Source organism: Lepisosteus platostomus, chromosome 1 (genome assembly GCF_059453375.1).
Source record: "Lepisosteus platostomus isolate fLepPlt1 chromosome 1, fLepPlt1.hap1, whole genome shotgun sequence".
In the NCBI taxonomy this organism is placed as follows: Eukaryota; Metazoa; Chordata; class Actinopteri; order Semionotiformes; family Lepisosteidae; genus Lepisosteus; species Lepisosteus platostomus.
The window spans coordinates 66,129,142-66,143,962 of NC_142611.1; the positions used below are offsets into that span (position 1 = coordinate 66,129,142).

A 14,821-nucleotide genomic window follows, 5' to 3' on the forward strand; every position below is an offset into this window, starting at 1 on the left:
CGTGTGAGATCCCAACTATTTTTTCCGGGGCCAAGGGTTCAAAGAGCTCGATTAAGGCTTAATGGGACCAATTTAACCTCCTTCGCAGATCTTGTGCTTCTCATAATTGAATAAATCTACAACATGTGATGGGCAATAATGATACTATATACTGTATACAGTAAGAGATCTGATCAATAAGCGATCAGATCATGGAGTCTAACTGCATTTTGAAACAGCTAAGTACATCAGCTTCCAGCACTGAATTTGGTGGTCTGTTCCATGCATTTGGTGGTCTCTAAGACCAGCTCAAGCTAGCCTATACCAGACTGTACAATACAAGTTCCACAACTGAAGACACGGGAATATTTGTTTAATACACCACTAAATCAAGCATCACCGTTAATCAAAGCAGTTCGGTCAGAGATACAAAGGGATACAGTTAGCGTTCAAGGGTGACAAGGAGGTCTTCCTTACTTAAAGAGTTGTGGGAATAGGCCCATACCTCCATTCTTCCATTCATGGCTGAACCTCATACTCGGGCTTCATTCAGGAAACAACTGGTTGAAATCCTCAGGTCAGTTAACTACTGACTAACAAACAGGCCCAATGGGCTGAATGGCTTGTTTCTTGTTCCTATGATATTTCTGTATTACTGACGAATTGTCACTGTGACCACAGTAACGCTGTTAACAAGGATTCCTGTTCCTAAACATCCAGATTGTTGCAGCAGCAACAACAACAAAATCACAGGCACCCCAGCCCTGCTGGAGAGAGGAGGGAGGAGAGGGGAGAGGAAGGATCTAGGAGAGAGGAAAGAGAGAGGGAGGAGAGAGGAGAGGGGAGAGGAAAGATCTAGGAGAGAGAGAGGGAGGAGAGAGAGGAGAGGGGAGAGGAAACATCTAGGAGAGAGTGCCTTCACTGTCAGGCCACAAACTCCCCTCTCCGACCACAGCCAGATCACACTCTACATGAAGAGAACACACCAGCACAGAGACACACTGACACAGCCCAGCCAGCTGTATGACCTCAACCAGGCATACAGATGGGACACAGACAGCCTAGACAGATACCAAACTGCACTGGGCCATGAGGAAATTCAGACACTGATGGACACATTCCTAAACACTCCGTATCAAACCAACAAATTAGGCATAAACTTGGCCACACAAAAACTAAATCACCTATTCCACAAACTAGCATCAAAATCTAAGCTAAAAACAACTACATCAAAAAACTACCAAAAAACAAAAGCAAAAGAAAAGTGGTTTGATACGGAGTGCAAAAACATCAGAAATGCACTACGAAAAGTCTCAAATGAAAAACACAGACAACGACACAACACAGATCTGCGACTCAGGTACTGTGACATGGTAAAACTTTACAAACACACGCTGAAAAAGAAAAGAAACACATACATAGACAAACAACTTGCAGAAATTGAGGAGTCACTAAATCAGAATTGTTTCTGGGAGAAGTGGAACAACTTAAACAAATCAAAACCAGAAGAATTGGCCATCCAAAATGGAACAATCTGGCAAACATACTTTGAAAATCTCTATGAAAAGCTCCCAAATACAAATCAATCAGACCAAAACACCATTTATGAAAAACTCAAAATTTTGGAATTGGCTATCAAAGACAACCAAAACCCCTTAGACTCCCCAATCACTGAGCAGGAGCTACTGGACAAACTCCAGGCCCTCAGACCACGCAAAGCCTGTGGCCATGATGGAGTCATAAATGAGATGCTGAGACACAGCAGCCCAAAGTTGCAACAAGCCCTGCTCAAACTCCTCAATCTCATCATGACAGCCGGATGTTTCCCCGAGGCCTGGAACCAAGGACTGATCACGCCCATCTATAAGAGTGGAGATAAACTCGATCCCAACAACTACCGGGGCATCTGTGTGAACAGTAACCTGGGGAAGGTATTCTGCAGTATCCTAAATACACGAATACTGGCCTTCCTTACCGAACACAATGTCCTGAGTAAAAGTCAGATTGGCTTCTTGCCAGATCACCGCACATCTGATCACATTTACACCCTACACACACTGATAGACAAACACGTCCACCAAAAACACAAAGGAAAAATTTTTGCCTGCTTTGTCGATTTCAAAAAAGCATTTGACTCGATTTGGCATGAGAGATTGTTTTATAAACTACTCCAAAGTGGCATAGGGGGCAAAGTGTACGACATCATTAAATCAATGTATTCAGAGAGCAAATGTGCAGTGAAAATTGGAAACAAAAGGACTAAATTCTTCACCCAAGGCCGCGGGGTGAGACAGGGCTGCAGCCTGAGCCCAACACTGTTCAATATCTATATCAATGAATTAGCAGGAATGTTGGAGCAGTCTGCAGCTCCTGGTCTTACACTACACGACACAGAAATCAAGTTCCTGCTCTACGCAGATGACCTGGTCCTGCTGTCGCCCACAGAACAGGGGCTGCAGCAGAACCTGGCACTGCTGGAGCAGTACTGTCAGACCTGGGCACTGACAGTCAATCTGGACAAGACCAGAGTTATGGTTTTCCAGAAGAAAGCCAGACCTCAGGGAAACAGGTACAAATTCACACTGAACAAGAACACATTGGAGCACACATCCAGCTACACATATCTCGGTCTCACCATCAGCTCTTCCGGGAGTTTTGACCTGGCAGTGAAGGCACTGAGGGAGAAGGCACTCAGGGCTTTCTACGCAATAAGAAGGAGGCTCTTCAACATCAACCCACCAACAAGAATCTGGCTCCAAATATTTGAAAGTGTAATCCAACCCATTGCCCTATACGGCAGTGAAGTTTGGGGTCCCCTCACAGACCAGGATTACACCCAATGGGACAAACACCCCACAGAAACTCTGCACATGGAGATCTGTAGAATCATCCTCCGTGTGCAGAGAAAAACTCCTAACAACGGGTGCAGGGCCGAATTAGGCCAGTACCCACTATTGATAAACATACAGAAAAGAATATTAAAGTATTGGCTACACCTAAAAAACAGCGACCAAAATTCCTACCACCACAAAGCCCTGCTGAGCCAAGAGCTGAGCCCAAAACAGAGCCCCCTGAGCCAGCTGGTCCTGAGGCTCACCGACCTGAGCCACACCAACACTAACCAGCCTCAGGACAGCACTGCTAGAGCACCACAACCCAGACTCAACCACATCACAGCACAGATCAAACAGCAATATCTCACACACTGGGACATACACACACAAACACAACATAAACTGGAATGCTACAGAACCTTAAACAGACAATACACACTAGCTGAATATTTGACCAAAATAAAAAATAACAAACAGAAACAGACCCTGACGAAGTACAGGCTCAGTGACCACAACCTGGCCATAGAAACTGGGCGACACAGGCAGACCTGGCTGCCCAGAGAGGACAGGCTGTGCTCCCACTGCCAGCAGGGAGAAATAGAGACAGAGGTGCACTTCCTACTGCACTGTGACAGATACTCTGGGATTAGAGAAACATTCTTCCCGAAATTCAGAAATCTAATCCCAGAGTTCCCACACCTGCCAAAACCCCAACAGGTCCCAATCCTACTGGGAGAGGGAGGAGGGAACTCAGTTGATCTGGCAGCCCAGTATGTGATCTCCTGTCACAGCCTGAGGAACAGTGAGTCCGTCTCCCAATAATGCTCCAGCTGCCTACAGTATGTCAATATTATATAATATGTCTTTGTTGTAAATGTCTGTAACATGTCTGTAGATTTTATTTTACTTCTATTTTTTGTTTTGTTCTATGTTAATTTTATTATTTTTATTTGCTTTGGCAACACTGATTGTACCCATCGGTCATGCTAATAAAGCACCTTGAATTGAATTGAATTGAATTGAGAGGAGAGAGAGGGGATAGAGAGGGGAGATGAAAGATCTACTGTAGGAGAGAGAGAGGAGAGAGAGGGGAGAGAGAGGAGAGAGAGAGGAGAGAGAGAGGAGAGAGGGAGGGGAGAGGGAGGGGAGAGGAAAGATCTAGGAGAGAGAGAGGAGAGAGAGGAGAGAGAGGGGATAGAGAGGGGAGAGGGAGGGGAGAGGGAGGGGAGAGGAAAGATCTAGGAGAGAGAGAGGAGAGAGAGGGGAGAGAGAGGAGAGAGAGAGAGGAGAGAGAGAGTAGAGAAAGAGAGGAGAGAGGATAGAGAGGAGAAAGAGGGACAGCAGGCCTGAGCCTGATGTCAGAGAGGGGGAGAAGACCAATTAAGGCAGAGGTGTGGCTGACACGCGGTCAATACACCCTGTCACTGCTCGAACCACAGCACTGTTCCTGTCAAACTGACGGCTGTCCGGAACACCAAAAAGCCTAGCCGTGAAATACTTCTCAGACTAAAAGGATTCTCAAAGAGCGCTTCGGGTATAAAATAAAATCAGGTTCCCCCTGCCCTTTGTTTCAACTAAAGGCACACGTTTTAGAGGAACTTTTCATATTCCAAAAGGATGTACCAGAATACTACACAGGTGTGATGAATACATTCGTTAATACAAGATTTTGGTTTCTCTTTTAAAAAAGTCGTCACTGGAAAAAAAAAAAAGTGTAAATATCCTAGTCTGAAAAGTGCTGGCTGACAGGGTTTTGACTGGCAGTCGGTGGAAGGACAGCAAAGAGGTGCAGCGTGGGACCCATACCTTGGCCTCACTCTGCTCGGTCAGGATCATGGAGCGGGCGTGGTTCAGCCTCTCGCTCTTGGGCAGAGCACTGCTGTTCCGGAGCTGCGCCTCAGTGGGGCTGAAGGGGGCGCTATTCAGGGCGTCGGAGGATGCAGCTCGCTGGATATTCTGTAAGGAAGAGACGAAGGTCAGGTTGAACAGATTTCAACAGCAACTAAAATGTAATACACGTGTATGACACAATCACATCTCTTTCAATAACACTTTTCCAATTCAGGGCCGTGGGGGAGCTGGACACTAGAGAGGACGCAAGTCCATCATGGGCAGACACACAGACACAAACACAGTCACACCAGGGACAGTTTTCCTAGAACCCACTTCACCTACCTGCATGCATGCCTTTGGACTGTGGGAGGAAACCAGAGCACCCAGAACAAACCCACATGAACACAGGAGAGAACATGCAGACTCCACACAGATTTGACCCCAGGGACCCAGCGCTGCGAGGCAGCAATGCTCACCACTGCAACAGTGTGCCGCCCTAACATACACCTAAAGTACAGATATTTGACTTTGTAACTACAATATAGTCCTACATTAAACATTATTATTAGCATTTCACTCTTTGATTAACGGAAGGTTAAATAAATGAAGGGCTACTGATTCCAATTAAAGCTGTTCAGGGATAACTCAATCCACATTTGCCTCATCACGTCAGAAGCAATTCAGACTGGCTCGGCTCGGGCGATCTCTGCCGGATCCCCACAGAAGGGGTCAGCGTAGACTGTCCTGCTGGCTGTGGAGACAGGAGCTGGCCGTGCCGTGCTCTGAAAAGGAGCAGGCGGAGACAGGGGCTGGGACTTTGGCATTCACCGGCGGAGAGTGAGGGTGCGCCTTACCTGGCTCAGCTCCCAGCTGCTGTCGGCGTCCTGCACGCTGTAGATGTAGGTGACTGGGCTGGAGCCAGGGGAGAGCTGTAACACAGGAGAGCAGCACACCTTAGCCCCGTGACTGCGTTCATACAAGGGACGCACACTGCCACCTGCCTTTAACGCCTTTTAAACAGACTGCGCGGCAATGTAACTGATAAACCGTGCATCCGCCTTCCTCTTCCTTTTCAGCGGCACCATTTTCTCATGTCACTTAATTAGACATATTTTCTGCACCTTCTGAGGCGGTTACGTATTAGCTACAGTAGCTTTGGCTTTTTTTAAGCGTCATGTTGTAGACTGTTATGGGTCAGGGCCACACAAGAGAGGTCGCAGATCAGAGATCATTTGGGTTTTGAGTAGCTCAATGAGCTGAGGATCTTATCCAGCCAGGGTTTCAGCTATAGCAACACGTTGGGGTAACTTGGTCCATACCCCCACAACTCTTCGTGCAAAGTAATGCCTACTGTCCTGATTGAAGGGTCTCATCCGGTGGTTTATTGAAAGAAACCATGACAATAGCTTCCACAACACGGGTGGGTAGCTTGTTCCACACTCCCACCACCCTTTGTCCTTCTTGCTCTCCATACTACATACACCTCGACATAGCTCCTGCTTGTCCCTGAGGCTTGTGCTAGCTCTGAAGAAGTTCACTGGTCTGGCTCCGAGAGTGGACGTCCACACCATGGACGATATACCGGTTCCCCTGCTCTGCTCCTTGATCAGCCTCAGCCCGTGATACTGGATCTGCCCCTCCGTAACGAGCCCAAGCCTCAGTCCACAGTACCAGCTGCACTAGAGTCAAAAAGTCCTGCTGCGCACTTCAAATTAACGTGACCTACTCTTCCTTCACACTGGGCTTACTTGCCAGCATGTTCTGAAAGTTTTAACACTAGGCCAACTATTGTTGAAAATGTTGAACATCTACACACACATCACCATCATCATCGCCATCTTCAGCCTTCACCCTCCAATTCTGCATCAACTCCTCCCTGAGACTCTTCTATGACCTCCAGTCTCAGTTTTGCTCATCCAATCGACTCCTACGCAGGGCATCTTCTTAGACACTCCTGGTGTCCAGCCCTCCAGTTTGGCATGACCTTAGTCCAGTGATGATCCGTCCTTGCTGTCCTGACTGTGTCCAGCCCACTCACACATAGACGTCCCGCGGGCTTCTCCCTGCTCCAGCCCAGCCTCTCTCTTTGTTATCCCACGTGGGCGTTTTTTCCGCGAGTCCTTCTCGAGTTCCCATGTCTCTCTCCGGGAGTCTTCTTCTTTGCCTGACACTACGTTGGGCTGACGACGGAGCAGGACTCCAGCACGCCGGGCAGGAAGCAGGGCCGATGGAGCCCCTTCTCCCACTCCTCATGGAACAGGCCACCCGGCGGGTCTTCTGGAAGTGGGAGGAGGCCAGGGAGCCTGAAGAAAGAACACGCAAGCTCCGCAGGGAAGGTGTCCCCGCCGAGAATACAACCAGACATCTACAGTATGTGGGAGAGGTGCTAAAAGCTACACCGCCCCGCAGCCCTTGCCTGAATCGATTCAGCGCTGTCCTGAGCCTGTGTGGAATCATGCTGCGCTTGTAACTGCAGGGGACTGTGCCCTTAGCCACCCATCTACCTGGGTCACAGACCGGACAGTCTCACACGAGCTCAGCAAACTCATAGCGAGATTTCACACCCCCCACCAGCAGAAGCCTGTTTCTTTTTTATATGTTTATATGGCTTCCTAAAAATGTCACCTTTTTCACAACGTCACACCAGCCTGCGCTTGGCAGACAAGTACAAGCAGTTAATATGTTAGGAAATTCTTTTTTTTAAAAACATTTTGCAACACAGCCCATAAATTTCTCTGTTGCCATACCTTCCTTCGCTGTAACTCTGACCACACCAGAAATCCTGACAAACACACACAGCGCCTGACAAAAGTTCACAGAAACATTTGCAGAAAAGCACAGAACTGGACAGTAAGACTACTGATATGCGTTTGCGTGCTTTCTGGATTTTTATTTTCCTAGCTTCCCTTGTGCATTATTTGCACAAAATCATTGCTTAATGTGCATATCTGATTGGTGAACAAGTGACCATTGGTGAACAGAGTTGGCTCTGTGACCATTTCTCTAGTGGCAGGGTGCAGTTTCCTCCAAGCCCGTTTCCATTTCAACTCAGAACGATAAAACATCTCTTTAACGTGACCGCAGTGACACCAACCTTTTCTGGAACTGCTCAGACCACAGATCACCATGAAAAGAATTTACAGAATGCCAGCCCAACCTGCCCCAACACCCCCAAATTCACACACACAAACCCCTTTTCTAATCACCCCTTCTATGATTCACAATGTTCCCTGCAAGTCAAACTCAAATGTTTGCATCAAGGACTTTGGGAAGAGTGGGCATCGCTCTCCGGGCTGAGAACTGCTGTCATAAAGGCACCTAAGCACTGAAGTATAAAAGGAACTTCCAAGAAAGACGCACACAAACACACAGAAAGGCAAAAACACTAAAAATATCTGGATCAAATCTCTGACCGTGACCTTTGGCCCCACCCATCCCGAGAGAGAGCCGCTCCCTGCAAAGACTTCCCAGCCCCCGTGCAAAACATGAGCAGGTCCGTCCACCCCACGGAGGCCGGGAAGAGAGAGCAGATCTACCGGACGAAGCAAATCACAACTTACAAGGCTCTCACTCATCGGGTCCATGCTGTCCAATCAAAGCCCAGCTCACGAGCGTGGGATCGATCTGCGTGAGAGGGGTCCGTGTGAGTGGCCCCGGTGTCGCATGCCCAGGGGCGACAAGACAGCGCGCCTCAATCAGCAGCAGCCCGCAGCCTCCTGTCGCAGCCCCAGCCTCAGAGCTCCGAAAGAGATTTCCTCTTTCAAAGAGGAAGATAATCTCTCTTTTACACACTGCGGCTTTGAGAAGAAGGAAGTGCAGCGCTCGTGCAAGGCTGATTATTCTCCTCCTATGCAGCTCGCGAACGGAACCATTACCAGGCGAGAATAGTTGATGAGCTCTGCTCCCACCCCCCGCCCTCCTCCCAGCCCTCGTGTTAAAACAGGTGCCAGAGCTGCAGGAATTCGTCAGCCAGCTGGCCGGCGTGCGTGCACAAGCAGGGCAGGGGACACGGCCGCCGAAGAAAACCCCAGGCCTCAGGCCTGCGTCACAGTTGAGCTCCTCACGGCAGCTGAGCAGAGGGGAGTCTGTCTCCGAGCTCGGTTCTTTCTGGGCAGTCTCTGCTGCGAGGCTGGAGCGACGACACAGCGGCCAGCCAGCGGCCGCAGCGCCTGGCTCAGGGGCTCCGGGCATCACAGCCACGTCAAGGGGGGCGCATCAGGTGGTCTCAGCCGTTCCCAGCAGCCCTCTGCTCGGTCCTGCCTGCGTTCGAGCTGCCAGCGTCAGCCGGTCTGTCCGAGGGGAGGCAGGGTCTTTCCTCGGCTCCCTGACTGGAAATCACCTCCGTAGGGCCCGGGGGGGGTGGGGGGAGGTGCCGTGAGGTCTTTAAGAGCAAAAAAAGACAGCAGGCACTCACCAGGAGCCCCCACGAAGTGCCGGATAACCCACATGTGGCAGGGGGAGAGGGGGGTCACTGAGGGTCAGGGTTCCCAGGAACGCGACTGGGGACACACACCCCCTGTTCTGATCGGGTCTAACTCTCCTTTAGGGCGCAGTGGAGCGGCTTGGCCAGGTGGGGGCGCTGTGACGCAGCAGAGACATGGTCACCACCCCGCCCAGCACTGGAGCCATTCAAGAAACAACGGGTCTTTACACAACTAATGGGCAGGAACAGGATGAAACATTGGTACAACGTATAATACAGCAGGATCTTTATGTATCTGTTGTCCTTGGGGGGAGCAGGGTGGTGAAGGTTACTTATCCAAAGGATAAATGAGGAGGGGGGGCTTCTCAAATGACACACTTCACAAACCCATACAGCACAGTGCCGGGGGAGATTAGCCAGAATTAGCTGATTTACGGTATGAGGATTTTGATGAACAAAAACATTGTTTCAGAAACAAAAAACACGGATCCTTTTTTAACTTGGATCCCTTTTCTCTTTGGAGAGAGAACATGGGGTTTGTACACGTGTGGACCTCAGCACAGGGACCCCAACACACCAGCATGTGAGGGAGAGGGGTGTGGCCAATCAGCGTCAATCATCTATCAACCAATCAGGATCCACATCCTCGATGATGTATTAACCAATGAGGATCCAGATCTTTAAGGGAGCACAAGGATTGGATTACAGTGAATTCCTCTCCTTAATCTCTCAGATTAGTTCATTTAGTATCAGGAGCAAACAGACTCATTACAGAGCTTAAACAAATTAGTCATGAGAGCTCGAATTAGGAGTTAATTTTTTTTTCAATGTCAGTAAAGTTCTTGCAGTTTCACAGAATACAGCACTGACTCTGTTTTCAAGATGAGACTGAAGACGGGATATCGAGGACACGGCAGGCTCACGAGAACTGAAAGGCCTGCTCTCACCATGTGGTTTTCTGCAGTTAATATTTCATCTCTTTTACCCAGTTCTTATTTTCATTTCCTCGTTTCCTTGTGTTGACTCACATGAACTGACGGAAGACCATCGGGTCTAAATGCATGACCGTGCCAACATCTTGACACAATCAGCAGCACAGGCCCAGTCCTGGTGTTACCGATGTACAGTATGTGTGTATGTGGGTACTCCCATGTTTTTGTGTTTGGACGCTCTTGTGTGTGTGTGGCTCCTGGTGATGTTTTGGAACTTGGCGTTTTCCATGGAGAGCTGAACGGCTGACGTGCTGTTCGCATTGTGCAAAGCCTGGCGAAGGGAGTTATAAGGACAAAATCCTCAACGTGAGGGAGATTTCCATCTTAAAGGATTTCGGGTTTCAGACACAGGGCTTAGAGAACATGGGGGTCTGTTTTTTAAGGTCTTGGCAACAGCCCGCGCCTTCACAGGCAGATTTCATGAAAACCACCCCTGACGAACCAGGAGTGTGTTCATCCCTGGGAAAGCAGGGTCTCAGAGGCTTTAAAAAGACATGGAGAGGGCGACTGGGTTAGGCTACCAGACCAAAGCTAGTGACCCCCTGCGCCCCGAAGCTGTAACAACAGCCCCCTTTCTTAAGCACAAAGCCTTTAAAAAAAGTACAGCCCCAATCCAGCCAGAAGTGACCACACCTCTCTGCTGAAGTAGCAGGAGAGGTTCAAAGGTCAAAGGTAAAAAATGAAGGCGGGTGATGCAGGATGGGACATGTGCTCAGGAGTCCCTGCTCTTTGCGACTGTCCCAGACAAGGATTTGTGCTGAGATGACACTGGCAGTCTGTACCTAGGCCTACAGAAGTACAGCCTTAAGCGCTCTTTTTCAAAGCCGAGCCACGCAGAACACAGAACCATGGGAAATCAAAATCCCACCACTCCGCAGGCACCAGCTGTCCTCTGGAGCCAGAACCCACTCCCACTGAAGCACTCCTGCCTATCCAAGACCAAGCAGGGAAGACGGACCAAAAATCCAGAATCTCCGGTAGAGCTTGTCCGCGTTCTCAGGAACCTGCAGGACACAGTGCCTGCCAGGAGGGCAGCACGAGGCCAGCGGAGGACACAGGCTGGTCGTATCCCAGGGGTGAGTGGAGGAGACGGCGGGGAGCAAGCAAACGGACAGCCCCTCCTTCAGTGCGCCTACTAATGGGCCCTGTTTTGGTTTTGACAGAGATGGATCTCATTCATTCATTCATTTCCGGGTGAGGGAGCTACAGTACATCACAAGAGCAAAGGCAGAGCACATTCAGTTCACTGGCAACAGACGCCAGTTCACTGTCTCAAGGTAACCAGGACAGGAGTGCTGTCCGGTGTGCAGAGTGACTGATCTCTCTGTCCAGTCACCCTGGACCTGAGTACACTAGAGCTCTGCTACAGCCATGCTAATCCCCACAACATGAACACTATCTGAACACCAGCTATGTCACAATCTGTGTAGTGAACACACAAACCGCACTCTTTCCTACTGTACTGCATTTACCACAAAAGACCGATAAACACAGGGGCAGCTGAGCAGATAGACCCGACAATCAGACAGAGAGATCATCTGTTACAGGACCATTCCTTCCAAAAAACGCAACAAGCAACAAGCAATACACTGATCAAATTAACCGAACACTTCTTGGAACATATTGTTTATCAACCAGAAGTGATAAACAAGCGTTTGGTCACACTACTGTAGACATGACCACCTGTGGAGTAAGGCAGTGTTGAGTTTGGTCACACTACTGTAGACAGTAGCCAGTGTTGTACTTTTTTTGGACACTCAATCTGTATATACCTATGCACATTTTGCACATATTTCATTGTTTTTACAGTGACTATGATAATATTTTCCACACACTTATGTATTTATTATTTTTTATTTATTTATTTTATTTCATATTTATTTTGTATGACTGTACGTATTCTAATTTTTCGTCTATTCTGATGTCTGTTTTTTTTTTGCTTGTCTTGGGCTGGACTGCTGTAACACATCAATTTCCCTTCGGGATCAATAAAGTCTTATCTATCTATCTTGTACAACAGAAAAAGGTAGCAGAGCCGATCTTGACCCTGGGGATGGTGGAACTTCTTGGAATGAACATTCTGTAGTGACATCACCGCGACATCATCATTGCGTCATCACCAGCACAGTGATCTGAACTGCAGGCCAGCAGCACTACAGCAACATTTCCTTCTACACAATGTTTCCCAGAATGTCCCGAAACAAGTGGTGTTGAAATATTTTAAACCTTAATGCACAACACAAACAAAAACACATTTTCAGTCAATTATTTTCCACTCTGCAGTTTGGCTTCCTCTCAAAAAACTCCCCAACCTCTGCTGCTTGCCATTTACCGAGAAGGATTTGGGTCTTCGGGAATTTTGTCATTGATGTCCATCAGCATCCTTACCTTTTGCAGACTCCCATTCCCAGAATCCTGACTTGGGGACGAAAGCTGGTTGGAGTCCCGAGGGAACGTTCCTCCCTGGAAAGGACTAGCCTGTCACGGCCGGGGAGAGAGGCAGAGAGGCGATCACAATCACCACAATCGTTTCCTGCTCTGCGGGAGTCTGTGTGTGTACGTGCATGCGGGTTGCTGTCAAGGAAGTGGGAACGCACCGCCTTCCCTTTTCAGTGGCGACTGCCGAGCAGGCTGAGCTCCACCTGTCCGACACCCCCCCTGCCGTGCCGCCAAGCATGCTGGGACTGGCTGTGGGGTTCTGGGCATTGGCGGACGCTAGAGAAACGCATTCTTGGCATCACAGCATGCTGTCAGCACAGACAGATCAGCCTCCCTCACTCTAAACGGCCTGGAGCTACTCAGGTTCATCACCGCGATGAAGAAATAACAGCAAGGACTCAATTCATCAGGGAGATCATGCCGATGCTCTCTGACCCCAGGATCTCAACCAGCCGTTCTTGGAAGAAGCCAAGGTATCAGTTTCAACATCATGGCCAAGCTGTCTGCTCCACACCCCTACAACTCTCTGGGTAAAGAAGTGCCTCCTCTCCTGGCATTAGCTTATCAGTGGAAAAAATTCTTGTGTGACTACAGCCCGATTTGAAATGGGCAACTAAACACAACTTATACAAATGACCAATTATACACAACTCTGTGAGCACCACAGTGCCTCATGGGTGAGTTACAGCTGATTTGAGGAGGGTTGTGTCCCTACATGATGTCACTGTGAACCCGACAGAACCCTGCTAATGCTGTACCTCCGCGCTGCTCTGTCGTGTCACAGTCGCCTCTGGGCGTCTCCCAGAACCAGTGACAGCTGGGTCACAGGGCTGAACCTGCAGGGCAGACAAGTGCTTATGTTTCTAATTACTTACTCTGGAAATAGCTCTGCTTTTGATGAATTAATCCAGAGGTGACATATCTTTTTCCTCATGAACCACAGACCCAAAAGGTTCAGAGTCTCCCTTTACAATTAATCAACTGGTTTAGAATGATTAAGGGATCAATTTAAAAAATACAAGTTCAAAACACCACCCATCAGCAACCAATTTCGTCCCCCAAAAAAAGATCAAAGATCCATCAGAGATGAACAGCGTCATCCTGATCACCCTGAAAGACAACAGCACACCTGGCTCTAAAGACAAACATCTATTTGTTCTAGGCTTGTTTATAGGGATTCTAAAATAACAGAAAGGGTGAAAGTGTTTAAACAATGAATTAGATCCCTAATTCCAGACACCTAGAGTCCATACCCCCCACCCTCCCTGCGAAACGCCCAACCCTGACAGAAGTGTGGCATGCCTGTGAGGGCACAGCCGCGGCTGGAATTGTCGGGGCAAATGGGCAGTTTCAGAAATCCGTGTCAGGATTCAGGATGAGTACCGCAGTCAAGGAGATTGCCCAAGAACTCTGGAGTGGCAGTTTATAATGTGATTTTCTTTCCCCCCAGTTTCTATCACCATTGACCAGTCTCTCAGTGCTTCGCCATGGTTTCACTGTGCTGTCCTACACACCCTCTGCAGCACCCCTTCATCAGCCCATGGTACCCCTACACTCCCCCAGTGGGTACCCCTTCACTCGGCCCACGGTACCCCTTCACTCAGCCCACAACACCCATACACGCTCCCAGGAGGTACCCCTTCACACAGCCTGGCCCATGGTCTTCCTCTATGCTCCCTGGGGGTACCCTGCACACTCCCAGAGGTACCCTCACATGCTTTAGGCAGAATCCCTGCACACTGCGTGGGGTACCCCTGTACGCGTCTTGAGAGAGAGGAGGCAATGTGCAGTATGTCACTGCAAACTCTTCTAGCGAGAGAGAATGACGGGGGGGCTGATCAGCTGGAGACAGGCGCTTGGAAAGACGCCCCCTATCAGCACAGCAAAGGGACAGCGTGTAGGTCTGGATCCGCGGGCTGAGCACGTGGTGCAGTCTACAGCCAGTTATGATAAGAAAGACGCAAGAAGAAAAACCAGGTCTGATTCTGGGGTGCCTTTGACTGGGCCTGTTGTCTCCAATCTGCCTGGAGCAGTTAAAAGGGGAGGAATCGGCCGCAGATGGAAAAGAGGAACCTGACTTTACAGAAAGAGAACTTTTTCCAGCACAGCAACGACAGGAAGTTAATAACTACAATAAGAGACAATGCAAATTCCTCTAACACCAGGAACTTCAGGGAGCTTGGTGCAGCGTGTTGAAAACAAAACAAAAGATATTAATCAGACCAGCTGAAAAGTGCAGTTTGTTACCAGACTCGGCCCCTCCAGGAGTGCAGGCTGGGGTCAGCCGACCTGCTTCCTGCAAGACAGCGCCTCCTGCAGGG

General features: G+C 49.1%; 1 protein-coding gene across 12 annotated transcripts in view; it reads right to left on the bottom strand.

Moving 5' to 3' along the window:
- Positions 1-14,821, bottom strand: part of arhgap9 (Rho GTPase activating protein 9) — a 59,255-nt gene that overhangs the window by 15,800 nt on the left and 28,634 nt on the right. For 10 of the 12 annotated variants that reach the window (XM_088633650.1, XM_088633651.1, XM_088633641.1 and 7 more), the window contains 4 exons: positions 13,259-13,336; positions 12,450-12,539; positions 5,501-5,575; positions 4,620-4,769 (listed from right to left, as the gene is read on the bottom strand). In XM_088633650.1, the coding sequence (XP_088489776.1) occupies positions 4,620-4,769; positions 5,501-5,575; positions 12,450-12,539; positions 13,259-13,336 (393 nt within the window). The remainder of the gene's footprint in view (positions 1-4,619; positions 4,770-5,500; positions 5,576-12,449; positions 12,540-13,258; positions 13,337-14,821) is intronic. The other 2 variants (XM_088633652.1, XM_088633653.1) reach the window with 2 other exon arrangements.